At 30.8% G+C, this 16,170-nt stretch overlaps 2 protein-coding genes across 2 annotated transcripts in view; both read left to right on the top strand.

Moving 5' to 3' along the window:
• Window positions 1-2,269: 2,269 nt before the first annotated feature.
• Window positions 2,270-16,170, top strand: part of LOC111712023 (uncharacterized) — a 34,199-nt gene continuing 20,298 nt past the window's right edge. The window contains exons 1-3 of the mRNA XM_023486531.1: window positions 2,270-2,274; window positions 10,079-10,084; window positions 11,869-11,879. The gene's annotated coding sequence lies outside the window, so the exon portion shown is untranslated. The remainder of the gene's footprint in view (window positions 2,275-10,078; window positions 10,085-11,868; window positions 11,880-16,170) is intronic.
• The window catches only part of LOC111712035 (uncharacterized), an 11,228-nt gene continuing 7,834 nt past the window's right edge, over window positions 12,777-16,170 (top strand). Inside the window, exons 1-3 of the mRNA XM_023486544.1 lie at window positions 12,777-12,882; window positions 14,539-14,642; window positions 15,301-15,396. Of these exons, the coding sequence (XP_023342312.1) occupies window positions 12,859-12,882; window positions 14,539-14,642; window positions 15,301-15,396 (224 nt within the window). The 5' untranslated portion in view covers window positions 12,777-12,858. The remainder of the gene's footprint in view (window positions 12,883-14,538; window positions 14,643-15,300; window positions 15,397-16,170) is intronic.

Raw genomic sequence — 16,170 nt, 5'->3', positions numbered from 1 at the left:
TGTCGACTTTATGGGCTACAAAATGTATTATTTTATTTTATCTTCTACTCAAATCTTTTGGAAAGTAAAAAAATATTACAAATTGAAAGATACCACATGCTTGAAAATGTAAAATGTTTATTTTCCAATCTTAACAAAAAGTTTTTTTCTTCTTTTGTCTACAAGTTCGGAAATAATAATGATAAAGCTAATAAGGCTAGAAGAGTAGGTATAGATAACATCCAATTAACGGATAATTTAGAAATAGAATACGTTATTACAAGATGGAGTAAAAGATCGCACTTTACGACAGTGTAAATCTTTTTTTTCAAATAAACTATTCAGAAGAAATTCATGTTACGACTTTGTAACCGCGAATTGCTCCTTCAGCATTGATTTTATGCACAATTTTAAGAGATATCTTTCAAAACATTTTTGTTCTTCTCAATAGCTCTTAAAAAAAGAAGTTAAGAATATAATTTAAAACATACAAGATTTCAGTCTTGCGTGCAATATATTTTAGTTTGAGCTATACCCAACTTTTTAAGCAATATAATAAAATCTATTATTAAAGTGCCCTAATGGGTGAGCAAAGTCACATTAATTACTTTAATTAGCTTCTAATTGCAATTTGCCATTACTGGTGAGAACTTTACCTTTCTTAATTACTTAATTGTGTTATTGGAAAAACATACTTTTATAAACTGTTTTTTTAAAAGTTTTTTTAATTGTTTTTCTAGTAAAACGCTAAATACGTCTTAAACATTTTTTTCCCATAACTTTTTTGACTTTCAACAAATACAATGATTTTAGTAAAAAGAGATTTTAATTAATCTCTTTTAAAAACTATCCATAAGTAACTGTAGTAACGATTACAGTATACATGAGTAACTGTAGTAAAGATTACAGTATACAGGAGTAGCTGTAGTAAAGATTACCTTGTGTTTTAACAGCAGTATCTCCTGTAAAATTAAGAATATCTCGCCAGATTTTAAAAAATCTAAAATAAAACAAAAATAAGAGAAGAGACGAAAAAAATGAAATGTGAATACTAGTTTTAGATTGAAAAACTTAAATTTCTAAAAATATTTTTTAAAAGGATAAAGAGTGCCTATTTGTGTGATTCGATGATGGAGAAATATTTTTTTTCTATTTTAAAATTAACACATTTTACATTCAATCTATTCACACTAGGGACAATTGGTTCAAGGACAAGGATAACATTATAGGCCAGGTTTAAAGGGTATCGTTGTAATTCGGACATGCCACTCTTAAAATATAAATTCACTCTAAATTACGTATACAGTCCCTTTAAGCATAAATAAAATCAAAGAGATACCTTAGCATAGAGTAGAGCCAAATTAGAAGAATAAAAAAGATAACAAACCCCTCTGTAATCCGAACATTTCAATATTGGAATATTAAAATCAATTCTAAATAAAAATGGCGTGAACTCAAAATATCAGCAATTTTTTTTCTTCAAAGATTACTTTTTCTATTCTGAGAATACTTGTTATTCTATTTACAGTTGAATCTACTAATTTTTTTTTGTATTTTAAACTTTAATCCGATGTGAACCATGTTTAAAATTGTTGTACTCCATTAATTGCAAACTAGACAGAAAAGAGACAAATTTTGCTACACTTCGTGTACGACTTTGTGACCGTTTACCTCCTTTTGTTTTGATTGTACATACAAGAATGAAAAAGTAAGTATATCCGATTACATATAAGAAATTCAAACATGTAATTCTAATGATTGAAAACATACAAGATTTCAATAGAACTTGAAATTTACTTTAGTTTGACGCAAATATAATTCTAGTACAATAGATGGCAACTCTCAGTACAGCTGTATTCTGACGTCACAAGTGTCAACTCAGGTTTTGTGTTTGACAAAATTATTAATAGTATTGATAATTTTAGAATAAAGTGCTTATCTTACAGTAAAATAAGTTTCATTTTATGTGTTCTTAAGTTTCTCTTTTAACATTATTTTATTTAATTTTGAAAAACATGTCAACCAATGTCAGAAAATTTAATTTTCCTTGTTATATTTTACGCGTGTGACGTCGTGTATAATTGATTCATTTCTCTGTTGCCACCTATAATTGTACTTGATAATCTAATATAATCTCATCTCAATAAATGATATAATATTTAATGTTTCCTTTGCTGAGAATGACCTCAGGAATAGTTCTTAGAACTCGTTTCTCTATTAAAGAAAACAAAAAAAATAAAATAATAAAATTTAAAAATTTTAGGACTAAATACATTACAAACTTTTACAATTCCAGTTATTTAGATTAATAAAGATTAAGTCTATATTAACAAAAATTTAAATGTTAAAAGAAATTTTAAATGGATGTTAATTGAATAAATAAATATCTTTTTATAAATAAAATTTATTTAATTAAAAAAAGAAGAAAAATGTGATATTTTTAACAGTTTTTTAATTAAACATTTCTTAGGATGGATTATTTTAACTTTATTTAGCTCAAACTTAATGCAGATTCATTCCAGATTTCCGACAGTAATACAGTGAGAACCAGAAAACTCTGGATTGGGAAGACGACTTTTAGACTCAAGTTATGACTTCTAATAGTCCAATTGAACATAAGGCACAACAATTGAGCAGTGTAAACAGACCCATTTCACTTCATAAGTCATTTAATAACTTGCTAGTATAACTATTGCTTTGTAACAACATAAAATGCACTTCAGAAATATTTCAATGTCGACTTTATATTCTAGTTTTCTGTTTATCACTGCAATATTTTAGATTTTCATGAAGCAACAAATTTATAATTAGCAGAGATTACTCAGAAAACGGTGCATTTATTGAGAAATCATATTCTAAATCAGATATCAAACTAGGTTCGGTGGAATTTGCTAAATTTATAATTTCCCACTATATATTTGAGAATTTAGTTTATTTTCTTTAAGTGAGTGTACGTGTAAATTCAAGTTACCCTCCTTGCAAAGATGGCAAAGCCCGATTCGCAACGGTATCCTGAAATGCTTGTTTGGTCAAGTATAAATTAAATATCTGTATTTATAATTTTGAAAACTAATTATTTTCTCTGCCATGCTTGACTTGTAATTTTTACTGTTGAAAAACAAAGAGGGACTAGATCAAAATTAAATACTTTTAACCTAGAAAAACGACAATATCTTTCACATTATTGATAATTTCAGGTTTTTAAGGGTACAAACCTTTAAATCAGGGTGTTGATATCTTGTGATAGGGTCACTTCAATTTACGCTAGATGCAGTCCTTTTAATGAACGTGGTGCAGCACATACAAAATATTTAAAGATGAATTCTTAAAGGATTGAACAGCTCATGCAGATTTAACAGTACGGTCCTTTTCCCAGCAGGCTGTAACTTTCTCAATTTGACCAAAATAAAATGAAAATTTATTCTTCTTTCTACTTTTTTTTGTCGGTGAATGCTGTTTAAATAATAAAGCATAAATAGAAAAATGAACCAGTTTACAGATTGCTGGACTATGGATCAAAACCACGGTGAACTATGGTCAATTTGAATTTGAACCGGACCAACCCCTTGTACCGGCCTTTAGGCGCGCAGCAAGTACCGACCCGACCTTATTTTATGCCGGTTCAGTTTAAACTTTGATGGCGCGGTCAGACTTTTTACAGTAAACCCGGCCTATCATAGGCCTACTTGACCACTACCCCCACTAGCGAAACGCGATTGAATTCAAATCTATTGAACGCTTCTCGCCCTGGTAGGTAAGCTTCCCCCGCTCCCTTGCGCCACAAACTTTCCAGGTGGAAGAGGAAGGAACATTTCTACAGTTTTTTAAGAGTGGAAGGCCTCTAAAATTAAAACATGTTTTCTTTTCCTGAAATCCAATCAGTAGACACAGATTCAACACGAAGGCTTCCATTTTCTCTAAAATATTTTTAGTTTTCTAACTTTTTAAATTTTATTATTGATTACAGTTGTTAACATAAAACTGTGGAGTGTTTACCATTCTTTCTTTTATATTTTGCGAATATTGCGAATATTGCGAATATTGCGCGGAATTTGATAACTAATATATTAATATGAAAATGATGAATAAAATGAATGAAAATTAAATAACAAAAAGAAAGAAGACAACAATTATTCCAATGGTTTTTAGTTCCCACCGATACAGAAAAATACAATTCTACATTTTTTATTTATTTTACAAAAGATACAAAATAAAGCGATTTAGGATGAAATAAATTCAAAAACCTTCAAAAATTGAGATTGCGGGAATATTTTCCAAAAATTTTAGATTCATTTTACATTTTACATCAATTGCGGTTAAGGATTACGTTGTATTTTTTGACAATAAACTCACAACTTATTGAAATGTGAAAAGTTTTGATTGAAAAGCTTTTGTTAGGTTTAAGAAAAAAAGGGTTTAAGCAAAAGTTGCATTTTCAATTTTTTATGTGTGCTCATTTGTCATGCTAAATTATAGCTTAAATGTTCAGATAGATAGATACAGTCATCAGTCATTAAACTATTTGATTTGCAGGAATTCGAAATTGGTTATATATTGAAATTTGGTAATTTAATTCATTTCTGCAAAATTTTGTTCTAATAAAAAAATGAGACAGCATAAATTGAAATTTAATTTGGTCAAATTTTGTGGTTTCAAAATCAGACCATTTTCTCACCTGAAAACTGTTATTTGTAAAATCAGGCTAGAATTAGACCCTTCCTCCACCTGAGTCATATTTAGTCCACTAAATGAACTCTTCAAAATTAAGTTTTTAATTTATTCTTGCAGCTTGTTTTTAGCATGAAATGGAAGTAATTTCAAGGGACCCCTATCACTGTTGGGGTACTTGAAAACCAGGATACTCTGGGGTGGGGGGGTCAATTTGACCCCCCCCTCTCTAAATCCAATGTTTGATGTCCAAATATGACAAATGATACATCATTGGAAAGCCTTTATACTCTTTTTTAAGAATCTGGAAACAAATTTGCAAATTTGTAAAATTTTTTTTGCAAAATCCAGTTATATAGTGAAAAAGCTTGCAAAAAATGTCTAAAAAATGATAAAATATACATTTTTGAAAAGGCCTTAACCATACCATTTTAAATATGCAAAAAATTTTGCAAAATTTTAAATAACCTGATGTGTAATTGAGAAAAACTAAAAATGTGCAAAAATTTCTCTGCAAAACTTGTGCAATACGTTTCCTTGTGTCATAGGCTTTCCAAAAAGCTAAAAGTTATCAAAATTTGACAACTGAAAATGGGTCAAAACAAAGGTGTGCCTGAGGATTCAGGCATTTAGCATAAAAGCCCGGTTTTAGATCGAGAGCTACATGGGTATTTAGGAAAAGTCACAAAATTTCAACAGCCTCAGACCAACTTTTTAAGTTATGTAAAAAAAAAACTACAGTGGGGGTCAACTTGCCCCTCCCCCCCTAGCAGGAATAGGGTTAATGCCCGTCTCACAACGGTATCCTGAGCAACAATGAGGAAGATATAATTGTCTTTCTTTCTTAAAAGGGACAAGGGTGTTTATATTTTTTCACAATTTAAAATTTTCAGTTTTGATAGATCAAGGCTGAAAGGGTACCGTAGTAAATCGGATATTCCAGTCTAAAGTGCAAGGTAACTTGCACATTGTCTTTTAATGGCTTAATTTGTTATTTGTTAATATTTTACAGTTTTAGGGAATTGCATGAATATAAGCAAACATGTAAACGGTACAAATTACGGTCAGTCGTCTCTAAAGAGTCCTTCTTTGTGGGTAACCCTGTATATATATAAATAACAAAAGTGGAAAAAACGAAAAAAAGAATTGTAAAAGTTTTCCTAATTACTAACTCTATATCATCCTCATTTGCAAAAATCATCATTTTGTCTGAAAAAATATAATTTTTTTAACAAAAAAAGTGAAATAATAATTTACTTTCTTTATTGTATAGTTCCAAGTATTCTGTTTCTTGAATCCTGAGTCTTTACAAAAAAACAGGGTGTCCCACAAAACATGACAGTTGCAAGACCACTTTGAAATAATTGACGGCATTTAATCGTAAACCAAATTTTAGAAGTAAAATTGTAGAGTCAATATTCACAAAATACCCCTAGTCTTGGCATTTACAAAATGTGGTCTGCTTTTTTGTGCTCTGAATATTACAGGTGATATGATTTTTTTTTTAGATTGCAACAATTTTGGTTTTATTTGATAAAATCAAAATCTGAACGAAATTCTCAATATCTCCGTTAATATTGACCGGACAAAAAAGGCAGACCACATTTTGGAAATCTCAGGACTAGGATAATTTTGTGGTTATACATGTCTCAAATAAATTCAAAGATTAAGACATTAATTTCATCATATCTAAATCGTTTTGCTACTGTCATTTTTTGTGGGACAACTTGTTTATGCTTAATATGTAAATTATATATATCACACACCTAATGTACGCAATAGCAAATACTAAAAATCTTCATTTATAGTAAGTAAAACTGAGTTCCAACGGCAAAGACAACAATTTTTAAGAAGAATATCATATATTCCGTGACGTGTTAAGTATCCTGTATCTTCTTACCCACTTTCCGGTATCCTTTACTCTGTATCCTGTATCCTGTATCCTGTATCCTGTATCCTGTATCATATATTCTATGATATATCAATTATTTAATATCCTTGATAGATCTCTGATATTTCCACTTTACTATGTGTGTTTATTACATATACATACATACACCCCATTAGAACTGATTAAATTTTCATAACTCATAAACACTAACAGGAGGACATCAAAAATACAAAGTTGTCAAAATTCTCCAAGATTCGGGTTTTTTCTGAAGTTGAGTTAATAATCCCGCCATCAACTTTAACTGTTTCCCTGAAAAGAAAATGAAGAGTTTAAAGTTGACATACGTTTGTTTTTATAGTTCAGTTTTGTTTTTGTGTCAGCCATGTCGAATTTTTTATTTAAAGTTTAATTTGGTATTTGTTGGTGCTATTTATCTCTATATACTTAAGATATATTTTCTGAAATGGAGGTAAAATGGAAGGGGGGGGACAATTATAACCCAGGCTACTTAGAGCAAAGCACTGCTTTTTATGTCCGTAACTTCCCAGTGCTAGCTAACAACTGAAAATAAATATTTAATTTTATTTTCATTTAAATTGATTTATTTTTGAGAAATAAAAAAAATTGTGAAAATCCGAAAACAATTTCTACTCTATAGCTAGCACTATACAGTATACAGTAGACAGTTTAGTTAACATTGTAGCTTCATTGATAAAATTTACCATGATAAAGTACTCTGCAGAGGGAAGGAAACGTTTTATGATGATTTTATGTTCACCCCTCTTTAAAATTTTCGATTTTTTGATTATTCCAAGCACTTAAATATTATTTGACATTTTAGAATAATATTTGAAAATATCAATCTCATAAACTGCGTTCTTTTAACGCTATTCCGGCTGCGGGGGGGGGGGTCCCCGGGACCCCCCCTCCTAACTTATTTTAGACATAACTGAAAAAGTCCTGAGACATACAGCCTTATTTACAGTCTTATTTACAGTCTTATTTTACCTATACCAGACTAAATCTATATTTAGACCTACTTCCAGTCATTGGACTTCGACATTTTATAGCTTTTTAGAAAACCTTCAACAAAATGAAGTAAATTGCACAACTTTTACGAAGAAATTTTTCATAGATTTTTGCACAGACGCCTTTAAAGGGAATTTGCACATTTTCAGTTTTCCTTGAATATGCATTCAGTTTTTCAAAATTTTGCAAATGTTTTTGCATATTTCAATTTGCTGGGTCAAGGGCTTTTTAAAATTTTCATTTTTTGCTAAATGACTGAATTTTGCAATAAATGTTTGAAAAATTAAATTTGTAAATTTTTTGTTGTTGCAAATTATCAAAGTATCACAATGAGGACTATTTTGAGTAAAGGAGACGTCAGCCTGAATAGGGTTGAATATTTAAACGGAATTACTTAATCTCATACGCAAGTAAAGTACCGGGCATGATATAGTCAAGAGTTAAAAAAGTTTTGAAAAACTACATACATGGCTTCCTTCATCCTTCCCAGCATCCCGAGGTACCAGCAAACCTTTTTCAGGGTACGCTTTTTTTAAACTTATCGCATTTGAAAGGGATTTTCATTGTAACTTCAAGCGACCTTCATTATAATGGAAGAATTCTCGATTCACAATGGTACCTTTTACATCAATTTATCCGATGTATATTTGGAAGATATCGTCATAGTTCCAGCTTGAAAACTGTCTGAATTGGACGATTTTCTTCTGATTGTTTCTGAAGCAAGCCATTTTTATCAACAAACCACAATTGAAAATAAAATTAAATATAATTTGTAAGAGGGTTTAGGGGTACTGTTGTTAATCGTATATGGCCCTCTATAAATGAAGTTTCAAAAATAAAAAGTTGAATAATTCTGCAGATTTGACATCACCTCCAATCTTGACAAAAAGAAATTTACTTTGAGCATAACTGTTTTCTTTCAAAAACAGGTAAACATATTTGAATTAAAAAATGAATATATTTGTATAAATATTCATTAAAATTCAATAAAAAATGGATGTAAAGGGAATGTTAACTTAATTCAATTTAAGAATGCATCATTAAATATTTATAATATTCCCCTTTAAACATTTATCGGACAAAAAAAGAGTTTTTGTCGGAAATTGCTAAAATTACATCTTTTTTATTATTTTCTTCGTTTTTTTCAGCGACTTCTAAATTATAAAAAAGTTAAACATTGTAACCAAATCCACGAAAAATTACTTATAAATGTAAATCGGCGGAAAAGTTGAAATGAAGTTGAAGAAGCTATATTTTAAAATTTTCCCATTACATATTCATGTAAATTAAAGATACGCAAAGAGAAACTATTTCGGTGTGACGTTAAAAAGCGTCCTGTCCCGGGGATGAGATATTGTTCGAGAAGAGGACATGAAGGCATGTAGTTAAATGTAGCAATACCAAAAGAAATTTGAAAACGTCTCGAATGTCGTCTGTCTTTTGAAAAATTAAAAAACATGGATTATTTAACTTCTATTCATTGCACATTATTTAATAATTAGTCTTTAAATACATACAAATCTATTTGAATATTTTAAAATTTAATGTTTAAGGCCGAAAGCAGTAGCCCAGGCATTTTCTCACGACCGTACATTTTTTAAGGGAACACTGGAAATATACTTTGCTCCCCTGTACTTTATCCTTAATCCAGAGTAGAGTAGCTAATTCTCTTGATGCAAGTGGAGGAATAGATCAAACAATTCAAACATTCATTAGACTCTACAGGAGGGGAGCTTAAAGAATATATACACATAGAGAATGCAACCATAGATAATTTACTGTAGATATCAAGTTTAAGCGAATTGTGAATTAGCACTATCTATTTGAATTGTAAATTAGCACTATCTATTTGAATTGTGAATTAGCACTATCTATTTGAATTGTAAATTAGCACTATCTATTTGAATTGTGAATTAGCACTATCTATTTGAATTGTNGGTTAATACCAAGGTAGTAATGCAAGGAAAGTTAATTGCAGTTGCGTATACTCTGCGTACATATTGAAACCAGTTCTCTCTGGGCGGAATTTGTAAACAAGAATAGATGCATCATGTTCGTTTAGTATCCGAGGAGGTTATAGCATTAAATTTTGATAATTTTGATAATTCACATAATAGTTTCCTATAATGACTAGAATATTTCATTGATTTTTTATGTGAAAGATGGATCCCATGTCAGGCTTTGACATCCGTCTTGTGTTTACATTACCGCACAGAGTCAGTACACTGCAGTACAAAAGACGAGTAAACCTCTGAAATAACTTTCATTGCATTATAACCTTGATATACACTTTGTACCAATGAGTATCTCTGAAAGAAAGGAAGTGGTTGAATCGTCAAGAGAGAAATGGAACGACCTAGGCGCTGAAATCAAAAGTTTTAATCTCAGGGTTAAAAAGTTTTACAAAAGAATGAGATTAGATTCTGTTGGTATTGCATAAATGTTTTTGTTGTTTGAATATAAGAATATTTGAAGCTCTATGTTCTTTCTAAAAAACAATAAACTTTCGAGACCCGAATGTTTTGAGTGAAATTTCAAAAAAAATGAACTTTTTTTGAAATAGGTTTTAAAGGAAAATATGTTAAAAGAAATTGGTAAACGAAATCTAAATAAGTTGAGCAATATCGCTCAACTACCTATACTGCCGGTTTAAATTTGATCCATGGATTCAAAGTTAAAGATTAAGGAAGGTTTTGAATTGGTTTATTCAAATTTCAACAGGCGGTTCAAATTATTTTTTTTTTGAGTTTTTATAAAAAGTATTATTATTGAGAAGAAAAACTTCGGATCAAAGAAAAGAAAATATCCATTTGAAGAATCATTTCAGAAAATAACAAATTTCTTTTTGAAAAAAATGAATAAAATTAGATTTTTAAAAAATTGAACGAATTTTGAACTAAGATCGGAGCTTTTGTGTTGATAATGTTAATATTGAATGCTTCATCTCGATATAAAATGTGTGCCCTTTTGGGGATCAATGTTTAATCCTCCCAGGGTATGACCATCACGAGATATTGAAGATTAAGTTTATCTTTAAGATCTGCATAAGACGGAGACAACGAGATTCACAACAAAAAATTCTGACTTTCGCTTTAAATTACTATCTTTAAAATTCAAAATTTTCTAATTTTGATTTTTTAGAAAAGTATTTTCATTTTATTTTTTCGGATAACCTGCATCTCATTTTAAAGGTTCTTCTGTCCGATTCACAAGGGTATAAATAATCTTTAACAAAACAAACAATGAAAATGTTCAAAATACTTAAGGTTGATCATTTAAACCCTTTAAATTGTAAATTTCTTGGCGATATTTTGTAATAACATGCATGTTTTAAGGGTGGGCCGATTTTAACTTGTAATTGTTGCTCTTTTTTAAATTTTGAGAAATCGAATTTTTACAAAACTTTTCCTCGGGATTATGTGAGATCCCAAAATAATTTGGGCCCAATCGGTTCAGTCACATTTTGACGTTTATCGGTTTAAAAACAAACAAACAGACAGACATGCAAAGTATATTAATAGCATTTGACAAAGCAATCATTCAATGGATTTCTGATTAGTTGAATTGGATGTTTTATCCAGATTAAACAATATCATGTTATTTTATCACGAAAAAGAAGAAAAATATTTACATAACCTGATATAGAAATATTTTGCTATTTTTCTCCGTCGTCAGTTTATTTTAGATTATATTTGTAAGTGCTTTTAAATTTCTCGGAAATGATTCCGCCTCCGCAAAACTATATTCTCTTAAATCCCGGGTTTTATTTCGGAAAGGGTTGCGGCATTGTCCGAAATTTTGGTTCCCATTTATTGTTATTGTCATAAAACTATGAAAAAGAACGACGACCTGTAAATTAAAGACATGATCTTATATTGTTCAAGTCCACTGAGCGAGAATGAATATAGTAATTGAGCATTGGCAACGGACCCATTTCATGTTACCAGGGAAACATCAAATGCACTTTATGTATGTTTTTATGTCGTCTTAAGGTGATAACTGTTCACATATTTATGACTCTTTTTTCTCTGTTGAAAAGAAGCAACAAATTCAAGTTTCTTTATATTCGTCAATAGTTCCTTATTTTATTTTCTAACCAGTCAATTTTAATCCCTCTGGAAAAACTATTTTAAAACATTTCGTATTTTGCACTTTAAACAATTTCAATAAATGTTAATAAATATCCTTATTGATTTCTTTATTTTACTAAGCTGACTATGAAGTCAACAATTGTGAAGTCCTTAGTCCATATATTTCTATCAAATCTTTCATCAAATAAAATTCTCTACGTGACAAAATTTCAGGTTCTAAAGTAAATAATTAGTGAGTAATTTTTTATTTGCAAAATACAGGGTGTCCCAATAAACATGGGAGTTGAGAGGCGACTTGAAAGTCGTTTTAGATCTCTGATATTTAATGAAAGTAGAAAAGCGANAATTATAAACATTCCTCTCTCTCTTCCCTCTCTCTTTTCTCTCTCTCTTTTCTCTCTTCTCTCTCTTCTCTCTTCTCTCTTCTCTCTTCTCTTTTCTCTCTTCTTGATGTTCTTGTTCTAGTTCTAATGCTTTCTATTGTTTTGTTCTTGTTTTATAGTGATTTTCTTTTTCTTGTTCTTGTTCCTTTTTTTGTTCTTTTTTTGTTTTTGTTTTTGTTTTTGTTTTTTATATTGATATTGTTCTTGTTCTTGTTCTTGTTCTTGTTTATGTTCTTGTCAATGTTCTTGTTCTTGTTCTTGAATTATAGTACCAGCACAAGTGACACGTTTTGTGTTTAATATTGTTCTTGTCCTTTTTTTTTGTTCTTGCTCTTTTTTTCCTGATGCTTTAGTTCTTTTTCTTGTTCTTGTTACTGTTCATGTTCCTGTCCTTGTTTTTTGGTTGTTCTTTCTCTTGTTGTTCTTGATATTATAGTTCTTGTTCTTGTTCTTACTCTTGTACTTACTTTGTTGTTTTTGTTTTTGTTCTTATTTTTGGCCATGTTCATGTTCTTGTTCTTCACGTATTGTTAGAATTAGCATATTTCTGAATAATTAGGCTGAGAATGATTTAGGAAGTGAAAGTGACTGATAAGCAGTTCCAACTAATTATGTCAGTTGCCATTTTAATTTGAACTATTTCGTAGTATTTGTTTCTTTTTAATAATAACACGGCAGAGGGGATGGGGTTAGGATTTAGTGCCCCCCCCTTCTGCATTGTAAACCGTATTGATATTTGCCCTCTAGCACCAATAGATCTGAAAATCTGAGCAGAGTTAAAAAATCGGCTAATTTTCCAGATGACTTTGCAGTTACAATGAAAACAAGCTGTATAACAAAGGTGATCTAATACTTATCCTTTGATAGATATATTGTCGAAGTCAAACCTTATAGAAATCCAACGTACGTATAAAAACAGCTACGTATAGCAACAAGGCGTATTTTCCGGGAGAACATTTTTTATATTTTTGAGAAATTAAACGTTTTTGTAAAACATTGTAGCTTATCATTATCATTATCATAATTTCTATTTTTTTAACATACCCCAGACATTAAAGGAGCAACATAGTTTAATATCTACATTTGTACTGCTATATTATGTGTTTATTGTGTTTAAGGTCCCCCAGATTTTATTATGTACTGGCAGCATAAATGAATGATTATATGGTTATACATAAAATTGCGTGTTACTATTAAAAGAATATATCATAAAAATGCTATCTACAGTTTTATTTTTAGAAAAAAAATGTCAAGTTCTCCAGTAATGCTAATATAATTTCATAAAATTCCGTTTTACCATTTAAATAAAATTTAATAAAATAAAAAATATAAAAAATGTTCTCCTGGAAATTGAGCCTAGCTTTTCCTATAAACAAAACTCTCTCTAAAAAAGTCAACTCAACTTATATTTTTTAAACTTCGCGTGGCTCACTGAGTTGGCCCATCAAAATTATTAAATCAGTCAAGGGGTTCAAGTGATATGATCGGACTTACAAACATCCTTACAGAGATTACTACTTGGTACATGTAGAATTAAGTGTCTTTCTGTCTGTTGTTTGGTTGTAAGACGTATCATAACTCATGAGCTCCCAGACCGATTTTCCTCAAATTTTAGGTTGGGAACTCGTAGCTTGATTTTAAAAGTTTACATTGATTTGGTCGGTTTTTTTTTTATTAGAGAAAGATATAATTCCGCAAATCTGGGTTCCCAGGCTAGCCTATAACTCAGGAGGCTTGTCTGATTGGATATTGTTAAAACTATTGGGAATGCTCTTAGTTTGGCTTAACAATTTTAGATTAAGTGGGTTGACTTTTGAGAGAAGGTGAAGAAGGTATTGATCAGGAAAATGTTTAGATTTCCAGACAAAGCTGTTCTTCCACGCTATTTTATTATATAAATATATATTTTACCGCCATTTAACCAAGATTACCGAACCATGGATTCCCCAGCAGAGTGACATTAAGTAACTTGTAACACTACGTCCCTTTGAACAATTAAGTAAGATAAAGACTTGTTCTGCGAAGTTTTCAAAAAAAATCGCGCATTCTCATATCAAAAGAAAGTAAAACTATGTACAACTACTTTTTTGGAAAATTAAAATTTTTACTTAACCACGGGTTCCCGAGACCAATTTTGCTAATAAGCAAACTTGGTCTCGGGAACCCTTGGTAAAGTAAAATTCCTTTAACTTCCGCAAATCTGGGTTCCCAGGCTAGCCTATAACTCAGGAGGCTTGTCTGATTGGATATTGTTAAAACTATTGGGAATGCCCTTGGGACAATTAAGTAAGATAAGGACTTGCTCTGCGAATTTTTCAAAAAAAAAATCGCGCATTTTCATCTCAAAAGTGTACAACTACTTTTTCGGCAAATTAAAATTTTTACTTAACCACGAGTTCCCTCGACCAATATTACCAATAAGCAAACTTGGTCTCGAGAACCCTTGGTAAAGTAAAATTCCTTGTGAAGTAATTATTTAAGTAATAATTATATTCAGGATTGGTATACCTGGCCAGCGTGTTATATACCTTATATATTCCTAATAGTTATGACTTTACATCTAGTTCTTCTTTTCTATATACTCTTCAAACTTAGACAAAGGTAAACATTATCAAATCATACCGATTAATAGAGTTGTTAAAAATAGATAAAAATAGCTGCAGTGCCCGGCGTTGCCCGTTTAGCCAGCCATAGAGCTGACATAAACACTATACAGAGCGTCCCATATCATATTAGATTATCTCCAAGCTTTAACGCCAAAATAAGCATTCAATATTCGAAAAACAAACATAGCATTTCCTGCAAGAAAATTTGTTTAATTAGCCTGATTCAATTTTTCCAAATGATTTATTCTTCTTCAATTTTCTGATATGTCCCGGAAATTGTAATTGAGAACCATTAACGGTCTAATATGATGTGGGACACCTTGTATATATATGAGCGAAGAGCTTTATTATACATATAGATAAGCTTTTCTGTTTTTTATAAGAAGATATAAACTTTTCCTTGGAGCTAGATTTATACCTCCTCTTTTAACATCAATATTTAGAAATTACTTTTTAACAAATGTTTTCAGGTTGGGGGGCACTTTGAACTTCCGTTCACTTTAAGCACAGGGCCGACTTTAAACCAGCTAATGCCAGCTGTGCAATTCATCGATAAAAACACCTTAAGTGTGGGATGAAAATCATTTTTTAAGAGATGGGGAGATATTTTTTTCTTTAAAATTCAATCTTTTACTGTTTGTCGCATGTTTCAGGGTTCGGGTTAAATTGCTGCAAGATCTGAATGAGAATCCTAAATATGAAAAAATACAACAAGAAGTTGAACAGCATATGGATCATCATATGTCAAGGTTATCACATTTTAAACCTTGTAGGAATTGAGTTGTTGCCACAAACTCAAAATTTGTTGACCCCTAAATCTTTGAAACCTGATGGAGTTAAATCAAACTAAGATAATTATTATCTAACAGTAATCATAGTTTGAAATATCTAATGACATAGGTTTGCAAAGAAAAAGGAATTAAATAATTAGAGTTTGTGGCAAAAACTTAATTTCTAATATGACGTGGTACAGCATAGGTAGCTAAAGTACATGTGATACAGTATAGATAGCTATAGGACACGTGGTACTGTATAGATAGCTAAAGTACATGTGGTACAGTATAGGTAGCTATAGGACACGTGGTACAATATAGGTAGCTATAGGACATGTGGTAAAGTAAAGATAGCTAAAGTACACGTGGTACAATATAGGTAGCCATAGGACACGTGGTACAGTATAGATAGCCAAAGTACACGTGGTACAGTATAGGTAGCTATATGACACGTGGTACAGTATAGATAGCTAAAGTACACGTGGTACAATATAGGTAGCCATAGGACACGTGGTACAGTATAGATAGCTGAAGGACACGTTGTACAGTATAGATAGCTAAAGTACACGTGGTACAGCATAGGTAGCCATAGGACAGGTGGTACAGTATAGATAGCTAAAGGACACGTGGTACAGTATAGATAGCTATAGGACACGTGGTACAGCATAGGTAGCTATATGACACGTGGTACAGTATAGGCAGCTATAGGACACGTGGTACAGTATAGATAGCTAAAGTACATGTGGTACA

This window comes from Eurytemora carolleeae, unplaced genomic scaffold (genome assembly GCF_000591075.1).
Source record: "Eurytemora carolleeae unplaced genomic scaffold, Eaff_2.0 scaffold130, whole genome shotgun sequence".
NCBI classification, from domain to species: Eukaryota; Metazoa; Arthropoda; class Copepoda; order Calanoida; family Temoridae; genus Eurytemora; species Eurytemora carolleeae.
The sequence above is the reverse complement of the archived record's forward strand: the minus strand, read 5'-3'. Positions and strand labels throughout refer to the sequence as shown.